Source organism: Gallus gallus, chromosome 9 (genome assembly GCF_016699485.2).
Source record: "Gallus gallus isolate bGalGal1 chromosome 9, bGalGal1.mat.broiler.GRCg7b, whole genome shotgun sequence".
Taxonomy (NCBI): Eukaryota; Metazoa; Chordata; class Aves; order Galliformes; family Phasianidae; genus Gallus; species Gallus gallus.
Window position 1 is genome coordinate 709980 of NC_052540.1, and position 20822 is coordinate 730801.

A 20822-nucleotide genomic window follows, 5' to 3' on the forward strand; every position below is an offset into this window, starting at 1 on the left:
TTCACTTGTTTGTAAGGAGTTAAAATCCAGATGATGAAACCTGGCCTTGTTTCCAGGTCCCCTGACTGAGCCACCAAGAAGAGAAGATCCACGGAGCTTTCAGATGCAGGTAATGCATGTATAGACACAGGAGGGTCTGACTGACTACAGGCATCCACTACCAGAACTCGTTTGGAAACACTACCGAGGTAACACAATTTAAGCACAAACAGCAATGTTGGGAAGAAACAAAAGGGCAATACCAGGAGAAAGATAAAACACAGGCAGATGTTTACGTAGGAAATGGGTAGGAAGAAACAAAGAGCTGTGACCAGTCAAACAGGGAACGTATATGATAATTTAGCGAACACTCATGTTTAGCAAATGAGCAAGCATGGAACGTCAGAGTAAAAGCTCCATCCATCTCCATCCACTGCTTAATGTCCCCACTGGCACTGGCTGAAGGGTAAGCACGTGGCCACAGTGCGTGTTTGGTGCTGCCTGGTGACTTCAGTGGTTAAGGCTGTTCTGCACAGGGGGTGTTTACATAGGCTGTAAGCATGGTATTAGACTTTCCCACCACATTCATTCTACTTCATTTTGCTGTCAGTGTCCCTTCCCAGCTCCTTCAAACACTGGGAGGGGAATTGAAACACTAGTTACTAATTGTGGAAAGCGCTCACCTTAGAGAGTTTGCAGTGCTCTGAAACTAAACGTTATTGCACTGAAAGCTACGTAAAACCTCAGGGGGTCCAGAGATGTTTTCTGAAATTCTCTGCTCCAGTTTCAGGCAAAAAAGTCTATTAGTGCCTCAAATGCAGGAGGGAGGAAAGGCAGCAGTGTGCTGCAGCCATTGGAAATGACCTGTCTGCTGGGGATTAGTGTAGCACCTCTGGCTGTCAGACCCTGCCTCCTTCCATCAAGGTGCTACAGACCCATGTGCAGCTAAATTAATGCCATCACAGAGCATCTTCTGACTGGCAGCACATAAAAATACACATGAATGGAGCACCGAGATTCCTTTGAAATCCTGGTGGTTTCAGTATTTTTATCGCGCCTCTCAGCAGCCCAGTCCCTTAAAATGAAGATACATTGGCAAATCTGCCTTGGGAGATGAGTACCTACACGGAAAGTAACAGATCCGGCAACGTGCAGAACTGATCACTGCTTTCCCCAAAAACCTCCGCGCTCCTCTGATCGGTCCGACAGCCCTACAGGTTCCAGTGTCTTGCACTGTCACTTCCCGAGATGAAATAGAGCCAGCCTCCCCCCGCATCCTCCCACATAACCCCAGCTCTCCCTCTGCAGAGCACAAATGACGGCTCTGCGGCCAACGCCGCCGAGGGACGGCCGGCAGCGCGGCGAGCCCAGCGTGTGCCGCTCCGCTCTGTCACTACGGCACGGCTGCTCGCTCCGTAACGCGGTCTAACGCCTCTCCGAGCGTGCAAAATCACATTTTAGCAGGAAGTTCTCTGTCGCCCTAACGATCGGCTGCTTCGTAATTACCAAAAGCGATCCCAGCTTGAAGAACGGCGTCCCGACACCTGCGGGGCAGCGCGAGACACCAAGAGCCGGTCTAAGGGCGCTGCTGAAGGCACAGCTCTGTTCCTAACGCCGACAGCGGAGGTTCCCCAGCAGGGACAGCGATTCGGACTCGCGCACCTCCGCCCGACGCCGTCCCGGCACTCAGCCGGGCTCAGCGCTGCGGTGGGATCGCTCCCCGCGGTTCCGCTCGCGGCTCTGACGGTTCGGGCGGGCCGGCCGCTTACCGATGTGCTCGATGAGGTTCCTCCACGAGTCGGTCGTCATGGGGTGGGCGGGCGGCGGCGCCTCGGCGGCGTTGGGGCTGTCCTCGGAGGCCGCGGGGGGATTCCTGCGGGACGCGAGGGAGCTTCAGGCGGGGCGGCGGCGTGGGGCGGCCCCTCCGCCCCGGGCGCGGACCCCCCCGCTCTCCCCTCCCCGTCCTTCCCTCTCTCACCTGCCGGGCTGTCCCGCGGAGCCGTCCTGGTCGAGGGCACAGGTGGCGCTGAGCGCCGCAGCCAGCAGCTCCATGGCCGACGGCGGCAGGCGGCTGCCGAGCAGCTCCGGCGGTAGCGGCGGCGGCGCGGGGCTGGGGGAGCCCGGGAGGTTGCCACGGTAACGGGGGTAGGAAGGCAGCAGCCTGCGTGGGAGGGAGAGAGGAGCTGAGGCCGCCCCCGGGGTGCCCCCGCAGCCCCCAAGCCCCTCAGAGCCTCCCCCGGCCCCTCGGAGTATTTTCTCGGACCCCCTCAGCCGTCCCCGGGGGTCTCTTCCCCCGAATCCTTTCCCATCTCCCTCAGAGCCCCCCCAGCTGCCCGCGGGGGCGCGCTCTCCAAAATCGGCTCAGAGCCCCTCGGGCTCTCGGCGGGTTCTCCCACAGAGCCCTCTCAGATCCCTCCCTGTCGGCTCCTACCAGCACCTTCTGAGCACCCCTTGCTCGTCGCGGCCGCTCTTTGCGTTCCCGAACCCCCCTCGAGCTCCGCTCAGCGCCGCCAGCACCCCCCCCCCCCCCCCCCCCCGCAGGGACCCTCAGAACCCCCGCGGCCCCTCCCAGCCTCCCCCCTCAGATCCCCCACACGACCCTCGGAGCCTCCCACGAAGAACCTCTGAGAGCCTCCAAAATCCCATCCAAAGGCCACACAGACCCCTCCCGTTCTCCCCTTTCACCCCCGCAGCCCCGCCGTGCCGTACCCCCAGCCTCCCACCACCCTTTGCCCGCAGAGACCTTCTCGCCCTCCCGCCCCCCCGGCTCCGCTCCAGCGCAGGTCCCTCCTCCGCCGGGAGGCTGACTGCCTCCTCCCCAGGGCCCCCCCCAGAGGCAGTCCCTGCCCCGAGGGCTCTGCGGGCACCCCTACCTCCATCCCCTGCTTTCCCGCAGAGAGGCTCCTTCCTCAGACGCAGAGATGCCCCCTCTCCATTCCCTCGTTCCCAGCAAGCAGCCTCCCCCGCAGCACCCACGCACCGCAGCCCACCCTGTGCCTACCCCACGGAGCCCTGCCTGCCGCTGACCTCTCACCTCCCCGAAGCCGTCTGTGCCTATGTGCGGCCGGCGTCGGCTCGGAGGGAGGACGGGGAGTAGGAGAGGGGAGCTTTCCTGAACCGCTTCCAGATCTGGAGCGGATGGTGCATATCTTCTCTGGGAGTGACACCCCGATATGGAGGGATGTAACGTGGAGGCTCAGCCTAAGCCCTGCTGCCAAGCTGCCTCCCTGCTCTGCCTCTTGCCCTGCTCATTTCCTCCGGCTGGCTTTGCATCCCCCCGGTCACTCCCCCCATCTTAGCGTCGCTAGTTCCATAAGGATATATTTTCTCATTTAGGCAGTATCTCAGTAACGAGCTCTATCTCTCTGTTCAGGTAATTGTTTCTCCGCCTCGGGGATAAATCCTCTGGAGCTCTGAAGCACGGCTGCACCCTGGATTGCTCGCAGTGCTTGTGGACAGCTTGTGCGCAGCTCTGCCCTCCACCTTAGTAACCCCCCAGCAAAAACGTCATCTGCACCACATCGCAACTGAGTTAGCCATCAGAAAACGCTCAGCTATGCCTCGCGTGCTCACTTTCTCCGCATTGCATATATAGCCATGCTTTATTCTGTAAGCAACAGTGCAGTTTATGCAACGGCATAAAATCCCTTTTTCGGGCTGTATATGAGAAATGGTTTCCTTCTTATCATTTTTATATTGTGTTTGCTAAGTGATGTGTCCAGCCAGCGCGTGACTGTACATTTAGGAAAACTCCCTCAGCACATGAGAACTAGATCTGGTGTGCTGGAAGCGCTCGGTCCTTAGGTCAGTAAGGAGGCAGAAGTGTCTGTGGGGGGAACCCAGGCTCAGATAACACTGTCAGCTCAGTCCTGGTCTGGGAGGTCAGAAGGACCACACAACTGATGGGAAAAATCAGGGTCTTGTCAGAGAGTGCCTGAAGCTGTGACTAATGATTGCTGTTTTGGGAGCTCGCTGCTAGGGAACATCGTCAGGGATTTCGGGAAGTGGGTGGCATGCTGAAAGCTTCTTTCTTAGTCAAGGGTAGGCAGGACATTAACTGCACTGATCACGTTTGTAATCCTGAATTTTGGAAATATAGGAATGCTGTTTGCTAAAGAAGGACTGCTAAAGAGAGCAGTGAGAAGTTCTCTGTATGCAATGAGAAGCCAGTGAAGGCGCTGTCACTGACACTGCTGGAATGAATACACGTCTCAGTACAAATTTGGGCTGTATCTACTAAAAAAAGTTTCAGAAACGTGCATTAAGAGGTTAACAAATTGTACCTCCTCATTCTGCTTCACTCTCAGGGGTTAAATCTATTGCAATTTGGAATGAAAAAAGAAAAGCGTCTGGGTCATGGCATGAGAAACATTAGAAAATAGAAAGTGCCTTCTAAGGATCCCTTCTAAGGATCCCTTCTAAGGGTCCCACCTGTCTTTTTTTCTTCAGATTTTCCAAAATAATTTCACTTTTGGTCTAAGATGAAAGCCTGGGAAACGTTGCTAAAAGTAATAATGATAATAAGAACGCTGGAAGCTCTGAGGAGGTGAGAACACAGCCCGGAGTGAAATGCCCCCCGTGGCCACGAGAAGCCACAGCTTCCCTTCTTCCATCAGAAATCTATTCTGCCGTGTGGCAGCAACTAATTGCCTCCTTTCCCTTCCTTCAGAACTTTGCCTTCGTAATTGTAGCTTGGGTTTTCTGAAGTCTTGCTCTTTCTTTATACCACAGCCTCACCACTTCGTGCTGCTGTACAGAGACATGCTTGTTCTCCCAGGTGAGGTGACGGAGTGCTCCCAGCGCTCCGAGGCTGGACTAAAAAAAAAGATTAGCAAGAAGTGGATATTTTTGTCCTGCAAAATAACCGAGGTTTTCTAAAGGTTTCCAAATTTGTCATGAAGAATGAAGGAAAGCAAACAAGTGATTCAGTGCAGCCCCATGGCTCTGGAGTGCCCAAGTGTGAGCCATTCCTTCACAGGCCGCACACTGCGGCCTGCCCAGCGTGGGCCTAGCTCTGCTCCTGCAGCTGCTCCCCTCTTCATGGGACTCCCTTTTTCACCATTAATCACGTACTAAGTCTGGTAGATACAACAGCTCTGCTCACTTCCTCTTTCTCCCTCTCTTCTCCCACAATTCTTAGTGCAATTTAGGCTAATCTGCCTGCACAATTCCACTTTGCACTTGACTCCCCAAGGCAGCAATCTGCCTTCCCCTTTAAGCCAGAGCTCGTGGTTGTCTCATTTGCTGGTGAGCTGATTTGGGCACCTAAACTAGTAGAAAAACATGTGATTACTTTTTAGAACTAGCTTTGTGTGTGTTTGACCACTGAACTGTCTCAGCTTGCTGAGTGCCAACACAGCAGAGGTGGCAGACACACAGATGGACGGCAGGACCAAGGCAGTGCCACCTCGATCGTCTTCCACTGCCATGGCACTGCAGGCTCAGGCAAAAGTACCCTCTCCTCCTGATCTTGGCCATCCAGGTAGGACTTTGGAGGAGGTTTTTTTTTTTGTCTTTCTCACTATATCAACAATGAATTCTCTCAGGAATTCTTAGGTTCCCAAAGCACACGGGCACTGGAAATTATCCCCATGGCCTCATAATGTTGGTCATGCTCTGGTGCCGTGGAACATGATCATGGTGGGTGAAGGAGAGTGGGTTTGGGCTTGCCTTTGTTCTGCAAAGGAAGAAGGGGGATTGGGTAGTTCTGAGCTTCAGGTGCAGGCTGACCCGGTCCATTGCTGCATTAAAAATGTGATAATTGGTGTGAGCATATAATTAGTTTGTCTACATAATTTATATAATTACTTAAGGAATGGTTGGGGGATGAAGTTCCAGTCTTGGCCTGTATGGTCAACTGCGAGTTAGCCTTTCCAATTTTCTTATGTTTGTCTGAATTCAAAAGCAGTCCTTAGAATAAAGCTATGCAAAGAGCTGGTTTTCAAACAACGCTGAAATGCAGGATTTTGTTTTTGTTGTCTTACAGCAGTTTTTAGAACTCAAGTCTCAGAAACTAAAAGTGAGAAGATGCAACCCAGCATTTCTTATTCATGAAAAATTCCCCATACCCTTTAGGCAGTGGGAGTTTCACACCAAGAAAGGCCACGAGATGAAGTAAGAAGCAGTGTTTTAATCTGAGCTAACCAAATTCGCAGAGAAGTGTGAAGTTATTAATAGATTCAAATAACATTATACCTTGTAAAATGTATTTTCATACTTCAGGTTCATTCAGGTTCTTTCTGCTCACGTGTGGTTTTTTAGTAGTGTTTTTTTGACAGCAAACTGCAAAAATGAAATTCTTATTCCTCTTTTTTTTATTATTTTTTTTTGACAGAGAGATAAGTGGAACTCCTCATCCCTCATGTTTTTAGATTATAAAGGCCAAGGGCACATCTGTTCTCCTGAGCCTCCTTAAGCTTTCACCAAAATACCTTAATTAAATCTGTTGGGGCTGGCAGTCTTACTGACAACTAAAAATGTTCAGAACTTCCTATGATGAGATCTTTACCTGCCTATAACCTTTTGATGCTCAGAATCACTGGGGCTCCTTACTTGCTGACCGTCTGCCAGAGACTGCTGCTTCTTTCTTTCAAAAAAAGTGCTCAACAGCTTCTTAGGTTAAGAAAGATATAATTTGATGCCTAATAAAAGAAAACAGAAATCCTGTCTTTTTATCCTCTGAGAAGCTTTGGCTTCTCTTGAAATGTGGGTTGAAATTTGGTCTTTTCCAGGGCTTTATCTTTGTATGACCTGTGAAAATTCATAAAGATTATAGGTTGTTTTGCACTCAATCCAATACACACAAACTGGAGACTGGGATTTTCGCATCTAAAATTCCCTAAGCTGCTGCCCGTGGAGAGAATATGTGCCCTGTCCAGGGCTGAGAAAAACATCTCTGGATAGTGCAGTGGTAGAAATGGCCTGGTACAGTTCTAGGCACTACAAATAGAGGTTGCTTCTTCTGTACCCTCAGTGCTCCTCGTGCTGGGTCTGGGCAGCACAACAAGACAACTGTTTGGCTGAAAAGCAGAGGGAAGATGACCCAAGCATGGAGAAGAGGAAGAGTCTGGTTCTGGGCCAAGAGACTGCTGTGCAGAGAAGAACTGCCCACAGCTGGGTGCTTCAGGAAGTGGTGAGTTGGAGAGGGCTGCAGAATGCAGCGCTGGAACTGGGAGGGAGGATGAGAGACTAAGATTGTATGCAGAGCAAAAGGGTGAAGGGCCTGGGGAATGTCAGGACACTGAGATATGGGCTGCAGAGGGGAAGAGAGGGGAGTAACACATCTGGGAAACATTAGCCTGAAGAGATCAGGTGGAGAATCACAAATTGGGGTTGATAGAAAAGGAGTGAAGCAAAGGGGTTGGTTGAGGATTAGGGTAAGTCTAGATGAAGTGGATTGTGCTGGCAGAGCCTGAATGCTGCTGTGTGATGAAACCATGGCTTGGCTGAAAGACTTGAGAGGACAGACTGGGTGGAATAGGTGGGTAAACTGGGATTAGGTTCTCCATTGGCTGCAGGCTGGAAGCATACTTAAGAAGGATTGTAAATGTTATGGTTCACTATGGTCCTGTGAAATCTGAGATTTTGATACTAATAACATTTAATGTCTAAAATGGGTACTTTTTAGAGAAAAATGATTATTTTTAGAACTTTCTACCCCAGCCTGCCCCCTCCCCTGCAAATGCTGTTGCTCTTAGGCTTTCTAAGTTTGAGATTGTAGAGAAAGAAGGATATGAAAAGAATTATCTATCTCTAAAAAGCAAAAACTAAGAGCTATGGGGTGACAAAGATTTGTTCAACATGTAAAGAGGTGACTATAAGAAATTCATTTCATAATTAGAAGGAAACTTGAGTACAACCTCTTCCAATGCAGGTCTCAGCCTCTCTGGAGGTTTTCCCTCTTTTCTGGTTAAATCAGGCTATATAAGCAGTGCCCTCTGCTGCCCAGGACAGTGCTGTGCTGTGGGAAGCTAACCCACATTCACACAATCCTTCGGAGTGTGACATTGTTTTACATACATAGTTGTTTCTTTCTGATATCCATTTGCAAATGTATATTCCTTAGATTCCCTCTCTTTGCTGAAGGTGGCTGTATTTGCTGTTGTAGTGCTTCCATTCTATTAACTCACATCAAACCTAATCCACTATTTTAGATGTTTTTTTTTCTTTTTTTCCCCCTCTGCATTGGAGGTTTCATAAAAGAAAACAGATTTCTCTGAAGTGTTAAATCAATGACTTTGCAGTGAGCTTTGTGACATGAGAATTCACATTGAGTTTCTTCTCCGTTGTATCTAGTGGCCCACAATGAATATGTATCATTGCTGGCATCTGACTCAGTGGGAAATGGTAGGTCAATAATACGCTCATGCTGATAAAACATCTGTATTGTATTAGAAATGAAGAGAAGTCAACATCCTATTAGCTGATAATATGGGGTAGATAGCGATTGGTGGATCTCATTTCTGGGGTTTGAAATGACTAATTTTCTGCTCTCTGTGGGAGCTGCTTTCAGCTGAGGCTGACAGTTATGGATGGACTCCCTGGGTGGGTGTTTTTCAGTGGTGGTTTTCTGTGATCTCAATCTGCACAATTGCTGCCACTGTGAAGCTGGAAGGACTGATGGCAGTGTGAAAGGGAAGCTTTCTTGTGAGTTTAGCTCCTTCCAGGTCTTTGGCTGTGGTTACCCTGATGAACAGAAGTCGTGCTAGAAGCTCAGCACTGAGATGTGCTGGGGAAGTTAACCAAATAGTTGGGAAGAGGATCGTCATGTGAGAGGTTTGAATACTTGTACAGTGTGGCAGGCTGGGAGGGAGCCACGGGATGCTGTGGAAAACTCTAGTGCTTTAGGGGAGCAGGAGGTCCCAGGGAGAAAGGTCATAAGGAAAAAATAATTTGAGAGTAGTTAGGCATAGAAGTTCTCTAAATAAGTGCCTTATGGGGGGTGTAGAGTATATTTGGGAAGACACGTAGACTCAAATCACTGGTGGGTTTGAAGGAGTCTATAGTGCTACTTCTTATTCAGAGTGTTAAAAATCCATATCCCATCTGAGTTCACTTCAGAGAAGTGTTCATTTTCCTGAACCATTTACTATGTTTCCCAGTTGTGGTTACTCCTTGCCCCAAATATGTGAAGTGACATCCCTACCTTCAAACGTGTTTGTGTTGGCATCTTCCTGCAAGGAGAAGGGATTGAGCCTGCCTAGCCCTTGCATTTATACAGTGCTGTCAAAACAGTACTGAGCGTGAAGGGATGCAGCACTGATGTCCCACCTGCCCTCAGGACCATGGTGATTCACTCCTGAGAAACTTACGTTCTGGTCAGAAGTACTCCTACTCTCCTTTCTGCAGAACAATCTTCTGCTTTCAGAACTCTTTGCTGAGAGGTACTAGGTTCTTCTCCTTTTAGGGAGACGCTAAATGATTTTCTTGAGATCACTGATAACATTTTGGTTGTCTTTTCTGCACAACAGCCTGTTTCCTCCTGTAGAAGGAGGAGGATGGTGATTATTGCAAATAATGGCAATGCCCTTAGAATCCTGCAGGTTTTTTACAATGCAGATTTCTGCTGGTTCTCTTACAAATTACAGCTGATCTTTTAGAGAAAGGAGGAGGAGGACATGAGCTCAGTTTGAGCCAGAACTCTGGTCTCATTCTCTGTCAAATTTCTTTGCTTGCTTTCAGTGCAATGCCACTCAGCAGCACTGCCTGCTTTTAACAGACGCATGACTTAGAACTTGTACTGACCTGTCAAGGACTATGCACAGCAGCACCTTTGACAAAGACAGACTCCCAGCACAGGCTCATTGTTTCCAGCTCCAGGGAGAATCAGATTGTGCATGTTTCAGAGCTGCCTAAGTGGCAGTGTCAGGATGTCAGAGACTGACAGTGATGATTATGCCGCAAGGAGAGGAAGACAGATGGCTATGACATCTCAGCAGACTGCAACTGTCTAGTTTCTTATGCTCAGTTTAGTGCCAAAGGGCAATCAATTTCAGCCAGGGCAATTAATTTATTTAAATCCAACTTGACAGTTTGGCTAAATTTTTTCACTGGCATCTTCCTCATTAGGAAATGTACACTATGTGTTGTGCCAATATAGCTTGGCTCAGTAATTAAGAACACACCATGCAGTGCAATGCATGTACCTTCAGAGGGCAAATGTGAGTGCTGCCAACTTGATCTTCTATAGCACAGGTAGCGACCATCTTGTGATTATACACGCCAATGATGAGGAGCCAGACAGTGATTTGGGGAGAATACGTCAGCTGTGTATTAGAAGATGCAAGGCTCGGTAGCTGCTCATCCCTCTGCCTAGCTGCAGTGGTAAGAGAGCAGGGATGAGGGTAAACTTTTCGTCTGCCTCTTGAAATGTAACACCTCTGAGACACTGCAGATGAGATTGCCACTCTGTGTGCAAATCTTGCATGTATTTGTCCGTTGTGTTTGGACCTGCTTGGGGTTCACCTTAGGCATGGAGCCTGTCAGGCTTCCTTGGCCCTGCACTATACTGATGATGGAGTCAGGGCTTATCACTTTTCCCTTTTTGTTGAGGGATTTTGAGCAGAAAAGACCACCTCACTGAAGACCCCTATTGGCTATTGATTCTTGAAAGTACGTGGCAAATACAAAATCAAAATGCCTTAGAAAACATTTTTGTAGCTATTTCTTCAAATACAAGAACCTGTCTTCTGCATGAGGTTGTGTACCAACATTCAGGAGAGCCCTGTGGGAATGCTGAGAATGGAACCATCCTTGTATTGCGATGATCCATCAGGCAATGCCTGCAGGGTCTCCTTATTCTCTCACCAAGCTTCTTAAGGTAGCATTCCCTCCTTGCTTATGCCACTGGGTGATCCTACATCACATACTCCTTTTTGCAATTTTTCCCACTATCTTCCTGTTAACCCCCCACTGCTCCTTCACTTTTTTCCTCCAAGCTCATGCCGATAAGAACCTTTACACCACAGCTCTGGTACTACATGATATCTAACAACAAAACTCAAAACAGCACTACAAGCCAAGGTGAGAAGGCATGGGCTGGTAGCTACAGCTTAGTCCAACTGATCTTCAAAAGTAAGCATTCTTCTTCTGACACCACTCTATTCTTCAGTAGAACCACAATGAATGCCCTGAGCGCGCACCCCTTACCTTTGAATCAATAGTTCTAAAGTTGTCTGATTAGAATCTACTGGAGCTGGTGATCCCATAGGAGGTAAAACGTTCAGGGGCTCTTTGACAGACTCATTGTTTTTGAGTGAACCTGCGACATAAGAGAAAGCCAAGAGGGTGTTAAAATAGTTGTTTTCTTAAGGGTCATCTTCACTTGTACTGTAGGTAGTGGTTTCCTTTTATCAAAGGCAATAGGAAGACCACAGACACAAAGCTCCATTTTAGTTTGGCTTTTCAAGCCAGACTTAAATGTCAACAGCTTGTGTACTGCATGGTTGCACAACCTTTGGTACAGCTGCAAATTGCAAGCAAGAAAAGGTGGAAGTAGATGTATTTTATCAGTTCTTACATTTCCAAGTGGCTCTCTGACCAGTGAACGTTGGGCCCCCGCATTTTCAGTTCAATTCTTTGTGGAAAAAAGGTTTAGCTGTGTGTTCCAGTTCTTTTAAATATTCGTTTCTCGAGTCAGGGCTTCACTACTGCTCTGCTTTCAGGCACACAGTAGATGTTCAGTTTACTGGATAAATCAAGGCTAGATTTGGGTAAGACAGGAGCTTTACTTTTAATTGCTTCTCTACTTTTCCTCAGATGAACCTCCAATCCTTTCACAAGGAGCCAAAGTTGTGTTAAGTCTGTGGCTTATTACTGCAGTACTTGGCAGGAGGTGGTGCATCTCACTTTTCAAATGAAACCTCCTGTTGTTTGAGGCCTGCTGATAAATGGCCTTGTTGGTTTTTTTTTTTTTAAGAAATATTTTGGTCTAAGTCATAATTCTGTTTGCATTTCATACTGGTGACAGCACAGACAGGTCAACACTAACTAAAGCTGGTTTCTGCCACACCCATTTAATCAGTGCTATGGATTTTCAGATGGAAAGGGTGAAATCCAGACTCTTTAGCTGCCTCAAACAGTGCCAGAGGCTTACAAAATGCTAGCTTCAGTTTTCTCTTTGCCTCTCGGATACGTAAAACATTTCAGCCTCCTGTCAGAGGAGATTGCTTAAAAAAACACAAGCTCATTTTCCATTTAAAGGAAAGAATCTATTATATTTTACAACTCCTAGGCTATAAGCCAAAGCTAGGCTGGTGCAAAGGGAGTCTATATAAAAGCCTTTCTCTCTACTGGATTTATATGCTTTTAGACTACTTTTCTTGTTCTCATTTCTTGGGTCTTTATTTCTCCTGTTTGGTATCCTACCCTGCATTTTCCCCTGTACTTTACCCTCTCTTCCCTTCTTCTTTCCTTCCCCCCTAATCCCCTCATTTCCCAAATAAAATGAGAACAGGTTAGCATTTGAGATTGAGTCAGTCTCATGGATAGCTGCTGCTCAAATGGGTTTGAAATCAAGATAAAAGAGCTCACCCATCCCTTGTTTCCATGCACGTCAGCAAGTGCTGTCAGAAGAAGTTCCTGCTACAAGTGAGGCTGCTGTAAAAGTCCCTGCTGTCCAGTTTCTGGGAGAGGGGATGGAGTCAGTGGAGCAGAGGGAGGAGGCTGCTTACACAATCCTAGCTGAGTTTAAAAGCTGGACTTGCTACAGTCATACTGGAGAAAGATCTATAGCTCATAGCCCAAGTTCTGCTGTACGAACTGGAGGAAAGAAACATTTCCAGTGTGTCTTGCTGAACAATTGCAGATATGGAAGAAAAAGCCACAGGTGTAACACAGAAAGGGAATATGTGGGAGAGAAACGCAGGTCAGCTCCTGTGGATGCTCTAACAAGCTGCTAAGATATTAGCCTTTCCTTTAGTTTGTCCTTCCTCAATGACACTGGCTAGACAGGAGGGATGTCCTCCTGCGCTGCCTTCCTGAGGCTGTGATGCTGCAGATGTATGAAGAAGCCATGTCCTTGTGTGCTGGTCTTGCTGCAGCTAACAGGGCAGGGGCCTCCTCAGTAGCAGTCTGGATGCTGAGATGCTTGGAGATCCGGAGTAAGGGCGAGTCTCCTCTCAGCTTGCTTTGCAGCAGTGCTCTGGGGAAGCAGTGAGAGGACGGCTTTGCTCAGGTCCTGCTGCTGCACTGGCAGGGTGGAGAGCAGGTCTGCTCTGGCATTGGCAGTGCTCAGTTTATCCACAAACCTCATTGACAACAGTAGCAGAATATTAAACAGGAGCTCTTTGCTCTGCTGCTGTCTGCTTGGAAACTTGGAGAAGGGAGGGAACTTTCCTTCTGTCCTTGCCACAAGGTTGAATGGGCCTTTATACTGCTGAAATAGCACGGCTCCCTTGGCAAGGCTGGCAGGAGACACCTATTTTCTTGGGGACATTTCCCAGGCCTCCTCTATTTTGAGGTGTAGGATTTCTGTTCTTTGTTTTCTTAGAGAACTTGGTTTGTTTTCAGGGGCTGAGCTGATGTGCTTTACTACTGCATGACAAAGTAATAGTCCTTGATGTCTTGCATAGAACTCAAGCGTCAGAAATATTGTTATATCATATTAACTCGTGCAGTTAGCCAAACTGGAGTCCAGTGGATTATTTATACGTTTATAATCTCAAGATGGAATAGATATCTTCACTGCCATCTGTTGCATTTACGAGAAGCTTTAAAATTCAGTTTCTCTGAACACCTAGCTGACCAAGCAGAGTGCATGTTCTGTATTCACAGTTCCAGGTCTCTCTCACCTAGCGTTTGAATTACAGCTGTTCTCAGCTTTTGCTTGCAGCCCTGTTTCCAGCACTTCTGAATGTGTTGAGATAGCTCCTTTCATGGCTCTCTTTTCAGCTTCTCATAACTTTCTCTCACAGCTGCTCAGACAACATGCCAGCTCAGTGAACGTCTCGCCTTGCAGCCATGCTCTGCACTGTTCATAGAACCACAGAGCATCCCGAGTTGGAAGGGACCCACAAGGGTTACTGAGTCCAACTCCTGGTTCTATGCAGGGCCAACCCACAGTCCAAGCCCTGTGTCCAAGAGTGGTGTTCCAGCACTCCCTGAGCTGCAGCACTGGGGCTGTGCCCACTGCCCTCTGGGTCAGAGCCTTTCCCTGACCCCCCCCCCAGCCCTCCACTGATGCAGCCTCACATCATTCCCTCAGAAGCCCTTTGGCCAACTTGTTCATACTGTTATACTCAAGCCATGCCTCAGTGCACACATGTTCTGGGCAATAATTCTCTTATTTCAGCCTCCTTGTCCAAAGAGTTCATAAGTGTTGCTTAGAGCTATCTTCAGTGAGAGATGGCAGCACTTTCCAGAGAAGTCTCACTCCCTTCATTGCAATTTCCATAGGGTTGGTCCCCAGGTGTACTGCTTTGCCTTTGCTGACTATTTACTCCACATGGCATTCTGCTTGCCATACCATTACTTGTGTAGATCCCACTTTTTCAGTATATCCTTTCTATATTCTAAAGAAGTTCCTACTCTTTTTGACAGCTTTTTTCCTTACTTAAATTATTACTCTCTTAGTGGAAGGGTGGCAGAGGAGAGTTACAGATTACTTTAGATTCTTCCCCATGTAGCTCATTTTTAACAACCAACCAGTTTGCATTTCCAGGCTGAGCAAAGATGGCACCTCTCTGCTAGCCATGCCATAGAGTGGTGTGTTCTGTAGTGTGCTGAGCACTGAATCTGCTCTCTATTTTTTCTATTGCTTTCCTAACCTCATTGACTCCCATAGTTCTTAATGGAAAAAGGAAGATTAATGTTGTTTGGGTCAGTACTCACCTGCAGCACGTCCTGCGTGAATTGCCTCTCTTGCAGTCTTTCTCTTTGATCTGTTTGGCAGCCTCATGGACCGATAGTACTTGGAATTTCTTTGAATGGCAATGTAGTGTGTGTGCGAGTCCCTCTCGTAGGTCTCTGAGTCAGCACCTTCTGACTCTTCCTCACCTTCGGAGACTGAAAGTGACCGAGAAATACCCTGCTGGAGCCCACCAGCAGCTTCTCCTCCATGCCCATCCATGGCTTTCAGATCTCGTCTAGAGCAGCTGAGAGAATGGACCAGCAGCAGAGCAGCAGCCGGCAGATGGTGTCCACAACTCCATCAGCTTTATCCGAACGAGAGCTGGAGACCTGCAAACAAAACAGAGCAGAACATGAAAAGAGCCTAGCTAGTCCAGAGGCTGCAGTGCATCATCTGTTTTGGGTAGGGGGGACTTTCCAGGATTTTTCACTGATATCATTGTGACCAAAGAGGCCATCCCACACCTTAAGCGTTGTTTTTTACGTGTTCATCATTGTCCTGTATTTGCTCCACTGATGACCACATCATTTGTCTCTTGTGAGCAGTAGATTGCCAGCTGATTTACAGCAGGTACTGCTAATGGCCAAGTTCTTGTTTGCCAGGATGAAAATGTTATGGAATATAAGGTAAAACCTGAAGAGATAGCTCTGTTAATCCATCTATTGTCTGCGTACCATGCACTGTAATAGAAGAATGAATGTGTTCTACAGGGCTGAGTGGCTTCCTAACACTTATTAACAGTCCTCATTCCCGCAGTGCAGAAAAGTGAAGAGAAGTCCTTAACTGCTATGAAATGAAAGTAAAATGAAAAGAGATGGTAGCAATGGGGAGAGTGCAGTCTTGGTTTTATTTCCCAGAGTAGCCCTCCTATGCCAGTGTTCCCCCTCAGTGATGCAGACTGCTGTGCTGAGTGTTGGTGCATGGGCTGTGCCAGCACTACCAGGCATTTCTAGGAGACAGACCTCTAAGACAGCAAGACAGCAGCAGAGCCTTCGGCCTTTCTAAAAGCAGATAAAATGTGAACTTCAGTGTTCATTGCAGGCTTTGTCTCATTGAATTCTCCTTGCAGCTGTTATGGCCTTTCTAAATACATACGTGATTTTGTGACTGATGGGGCTAATGTGAATAGTAGAAAGAGCTGCTGTATAGGAAATGTGAACATAAAATTGACAATTAACTGGGAGAAGGGCATAATATAGTGCTATAGATTAGTAATTACATGCTGTTATGATGTTCCATGTATCGCTGGCTTGTTACATTACAGAAAGGCCAATACACATGATACTCTAGAAGGTATCTTAAATATACTATGTCAGATTTTGTTTTGGGTCAATCTCCGTGAACTCACGTGTGCCACCAGCTTTCTTCTTGCTTGCCCCCGGGATCATTTCAGTAAGCCTGGACATCATCTGCGAATCCTCTGCTTTCCAAAATTCCTGAAGGTCCTTGTAAAGGATGGGACACGATGTGAAATCCTGCACTGGGCCTGAGTTGTTCTGCCTTCTGGCTCTGCAGATCAGAAAGTCTGCTTTTTCCTTTCATAACCTGAACCACAGCAGGCAGCTCATGGCTGCTAAATTTACATGCTGATTTCAGTTCTGCCACAGCTTTGGGACTGTTTGGAGCTGGTGGTTGCTCTGGGACTACTTCCAGTGTTACTGGAAGTGTATGAAGGACTTGCTTGTTGGTTGTGGTGTTAAGTTTGGTTTGTAAATTACACTGAGGTATAGAGATTCACTAAGTCTGTTTCTGTGGCTCAGTAGAACAGCAAAATAAAAACAGCTGCTGTTGGGGACAGCCTGAAAATCAAAAAAAGGAGCTATTTCTTTTCCCTTGCCTTTCTGACTGTGCTTCTGCCTGTCCCAAAGTGAAGCCCCAAAGGCTTGATCCTTGCAACTGTAATGGAAGCATTTCAGTTAACTGGACCACAACCAGTACTGCACATACAATCCTTCCTAACGATAAACTCAAACAACCACTTATTTCTCATTCACTTCTCTTCCATAAACTGCCCAAGGAGTCGGATCTGTGACAATCATCTCTATATCTTTATGCTTCAGATGGCATAGATGGAAAGGTTTCTGACAGAGAAGGAGCTTTCTGTATGACTAAGTGAAACTCTCTACTGAGTTACCCGAAGCCATAGCAGTGTGTTTAGCAGCACCGTCAAAACAGTGCAGTTGTCTTTATTAGGATACCTTTTTTTGTCTGTCAGAGGAATGAAGAGCATCCATACTGAACAGCAGGAGCATTGCTGGGCTACCAAGCAGTCCCTAACAAGCAAGATGATTGGCCAAAAGCAATTATAAAAGTGGAGGAGGGAAAGACTTCCCTGTTTTCTAGGAGAGGTAGGTGGGAAAGGACAATTGCTTATTATGGTGGCTATAAAGAATTTTTTTTTCATTAATAAGAATGCAAGAAGAGAATGTAATTTTGAAGGCAATGGTTCCAATTACCCATCCAATTACACATCCAATACTCCAAGAAATTGTTAGGAGGCATTTCATGGTATGCCAGTCCTGGCTTGCAGTTGCTTTATGTGTGTTAGTAACAGGGAAGGATACATTCAAAGTTACATTATTCTGGTAGCAGTCAAGCTACTCTATGTCAGAGAAGGAATGAATCAAGCAGGTGTGACAACAGCTATCTCTGTCTGAGTGATTGTGGTTAATTTTTGACAAAGGTATTCACCTATAATAGTCACAGGCAGCTGAATGCCAAGTCTTGTCATGGGAATAACCCATCCCAACTGCATTCACATCATATCCTGATATCATGTCTTGCTGCAATGTCACCATCTAGCTGAATTTGCTTTGAAAGCAATCTTCCCACCCTGCAGTTCAAGAAGTAACAGACTGCAGGGAAAAGGTTGTAGAGCAACGAAAGATGACAACAGTGAAAAGCAGCAAGTGATGCATGTATAGCAGTGTTAGAGATATGCATTTTGACTCACACATAATTCAGCCTCCAGGAATTTGACTGTATAGAAATTTTACTTGCCAATTTTAAAAAATATGGCATTTTTCTGTAGATCAGTTATACTTAGTGAATGATACAACTGTTTTTCATAGCAGGAGCTGCACCCTGAAAGCTGAGATCATGGCTCTTTGGGCTTGCATGTGTTTTCAGTGCAGGAGGTTGAGCCCAGAGTGAGAGCATTGGTCAATGCTCTCTCCATTTTGCTCATCCCACACCACGACCCCACTCTCAGCAGCAGTCCAGCAAGGCTCCAGCACAACAGCTATTGCTGCCCCTCGTAATTTGTTGCCCTGGGTAGTCACCTGATATGTTATTTCCCTTAAAAATAAGGCAAAGGCTATTATCTGAGAAGTTTTAAGTACTGTGCTTACTATATGCTTAGCTTATGCCTGGTGATTTTGAAATACAAAATGCTTCATTTGCCAGTGTCCTGCAGTGTTGTAGCCTAGTCTGGGAGGTTGCTTGATCAGTAGCAGAGATAGCTTGAAGTCTCCGGGTACACAATGCAGGGATGCTTTGAAGCAAGAACTAACTTGTATGAGTACAACTTGAAACTTGTACAGTTTCTCTGCATAGGGACATACAGTCACAGAAGATGAATTACCCTCATCTGATTGTCTGATGTATCCCTACCACCATGGATGAGATAAGAGCATTCATATTGCCTGAGTAGGCGCACAAAACATGCAAGGATTGTGTCAGACCAGAAGGAAGGCAAGTGTTTTAGCACAGAGGGCAGTGACCCCCTGCAGTGAATTACATAGTGTTGCGTTCATTTTGCTGTGACCTTAAATTCTGACATGGAGGCTGGATGCCCATTTAAACTATGTATGGCTCTGTGGAAAGTGTTGCGCTCAATGCACAAGTTGACTTGGCTGTAGTGTTTTTGTACTGCAGAAAGTCAAGAAAGCCATATCATCTTTTCTTCCTTTTTATGTGTGCAAACTTGTTTTAATTAATGACCTCATCTGGAAGGTTTTGCACATTGAATGTAGGGATGCAGCTTTCCTGCCTATCTGATGAACCAGATGGGGCTCTTTTAGGACTGTCTTCAGCCTCTCAGGGTGAATGTGGCTTCTTTAATATTTATTCTTTAAATACAGTTTCAGCATGCTTATTTTGCTACATCATATCAGTTTCTTTCTAAAATGCTTTACTTCTCTTGAAAGCCTTCTGCAGACTGAGCATAAGCCTCTGCCTCCCACCGCCACCAGTCCTCCATCACATCCTTTCTCATGTCTGAGGCATGGATTTCTTTCCTCTCTTCCTCTGCTTTAAGAGCAGAGTGGAATGTCATCTCTGAAGTATTTCACTGTGCATCATAATGAGGCTAAAACAGGGATGGGGCACAGTCCAAAATCCAGCAGCAGGCCTTACTCATCTGCTGCCGTTCTTGCTCACGTGGCTGCCAATCCCTTAAGGAGTGCCACCCGCGGGTGGGCCCTGCTGAAGGCACTGAGGCTCCACACAGGCTCAGGCCTGTGTGTGCGTGCTGGGAGATATTTCTGTCAGAGTCAGGGGAATAGCAAAGCCCACAGACTCAGCCCTGGGCTGTGGCAGATGTAGCTGTGAATTCATTTAGCCTCATCAGTGGTTTGAGCTAACGCACAGCCTTCAAAGTGCTGTCAGCCAGCCACTCTCACATGTCCCATTTTGTGCCACCCCTGCTACAGGGGAGCTCGCTTCCAGCACAGGCAGCTGAGCTTGGGAGTTCCTCAAAAGCCACAATTAAAGCCACCAGGGCCCTCACTGCTTGGCTGTGCATGTATTTATGTTTTCATTGTTATTGGTTGGGATAGCCCTCCTTGGGACTGCCCGCAATCCCAACCCTTTCTTTTAAATGGCTGCGAGAGGCAGTTAAGCAAATGTGCCTGTCCAAAGCAAAGGTACGTGACATTTCACCAAAGAATGTGAACTATTTAGGTACAAGGCTGAGGTCATATTTGATTAAGGCAGGGGAGTGGAGAAACCAGGGGGAGCACGGGGACAGACTGACCAGCAAGTGAGACACACACCAAAGAGGTTCACAGCAGAAGCCAGAGAAAAGAAGTAGATGATAAGTCTGGGGATGATGGCTGAAAGAATATTACATTATTTGGCCCTACATGTTTCCAAAAACCAAATATTTTATGTATCTCTTATAAATAGAAGCATTGACTTCTACCACCACTCCTAACAGCGTCAAACTACAACCACTCGGAATTTGAGGCAGTCTTTCAGGTGAAAAGTGGAACAAAATGGTTTTGTTGCTGTGATTTAGTGATGGTACCATATTTATAGCAAGCAAGACCAAGAGAGAATTATGCAGTTAATTACATGCTTGTGACAATAAAACCTTTATGTCTTGCACATATGCTACGGAGAACCTGTTTTAGAAACACTTCAGACACTAAAAATAAAGACGTTGGATTCGTTTAATATAGCTTCCAAAGCCATGTGCATTAGACATCATGAGAGCAAGCAAACGAGGCTTAGAGGGAGAAACCAGTACATTAAAAACAGCTAAAAATGAGTCACACGGCCTGCCTAGATATAAAAAAGTCTCCAGAATTAAGCCTGGCATTGTGGGACCTTCTATGGGTAGAAGTATACATGTGTAAACATAGATACAAAGTGAGTGTGTCCTATAAATGGCTACTTACATATAACAGGAACAGATATGTCTTCACACAGCTCCCTCTGAGTGAAAAATTGAGTGTTCATAGCAGCTGCTCTGTCTTAATTAACTTATATACATCAATATACACTTAATGAGTAACACTCAATAACTACATATTTTTCTGCTGCCAGAATGATTTATCTTTTCTGCTGTTAACTAATTACTTTTGATTCAAAAGTAATGACTAAAAATATGTGCTTTCTTGTATGTAATCAGTAACTGCAGTCTCTGCTTGTGGATATATTTGTTTGGTCCCCGTATCTCAGTGTAGTCCAGCCCTATCCCACTGCATTCCATGTTTCTTTCTGTGGGCCTCCTGTAGGAGATACAGCTATGAACTATAGCTAAGATGTCAAA

General features: G+C 46.7%; 2 protein-coding genes across 18 annotated transcripts in view; one reads left to right on the forward strand and one right to left on the reverse strand.

The window, feature by feature from the left end:
- Positions 1–20822, reverse strand: part of NGEF (neuronal guanine nucleotide exchange factor) — a 46770-nt gene that overhangs the window by 21373 nt on the left and 4575 nt on the right. For 2 of the 10 annotated variants that reach the window (XM_046898368.1, XM_040705513.2), the window contains exons 2-6: positions 16176–16272; positions 14809–15156; positions 11128–11239; positions 1958–2140; positions 1749–1852 (exon numbers count right to left, since the gene is read on the reverse strand). In XM_046898368.1, coding sequence (XP_046754324.1) covers positions 1749–1852; positions 1958–2140; positions 11128–11239; positions 14809–15046 — 637 coding nt within the window. In that variant the 5' untranslated portion in view covers positions 15047–15156; positions 16176–16272. Of the gene's footprint in view, positions 1–1748; positions 1853–1957; positions 2141–2688; positions 3214–11127; positions 11240–12510; positions 13123–14808; positions 15157–16175; positions 16273–20822 lie in introns of those variants that run through there. The other 8 variants (NM_001389357.2, XM_046898369.1, XM_015276861.4 and 5 more) reach the window with 7 other exon arrangements.
- The window catches only part of NEU2 (neuraminidase 2), a 34913-nt gene continuing 15411 nt past the window's right edge, over positions 1321–20822 (forward strand). The window contains exons 1-4 of one of the 8 annotated variants that reach the window (XM_046898701.1): positions 1321–2124; positions 3353–5461; positions 5966–6093; positions 6953–7111. In XM_046898701.1, coding sequence (XP_046754657.1) covers positions 6089–6093; positions 6953–7111 — 164 coding nt within the window. In that variant the 5' untranslated portion in view covers positions 1321–2124; positions 3353–5461; positions 5966–6088. Of the gene's footprint in view, positions 5462–5965; positions 6094–6952; positions 7112–20822 lie in introns of all 8 variants that reach the window. The other 7 variants (XM_046898698.1, XM_046898700.1, XM_046898697.1 and 4 more) reach the window with 7 other exon arrangements.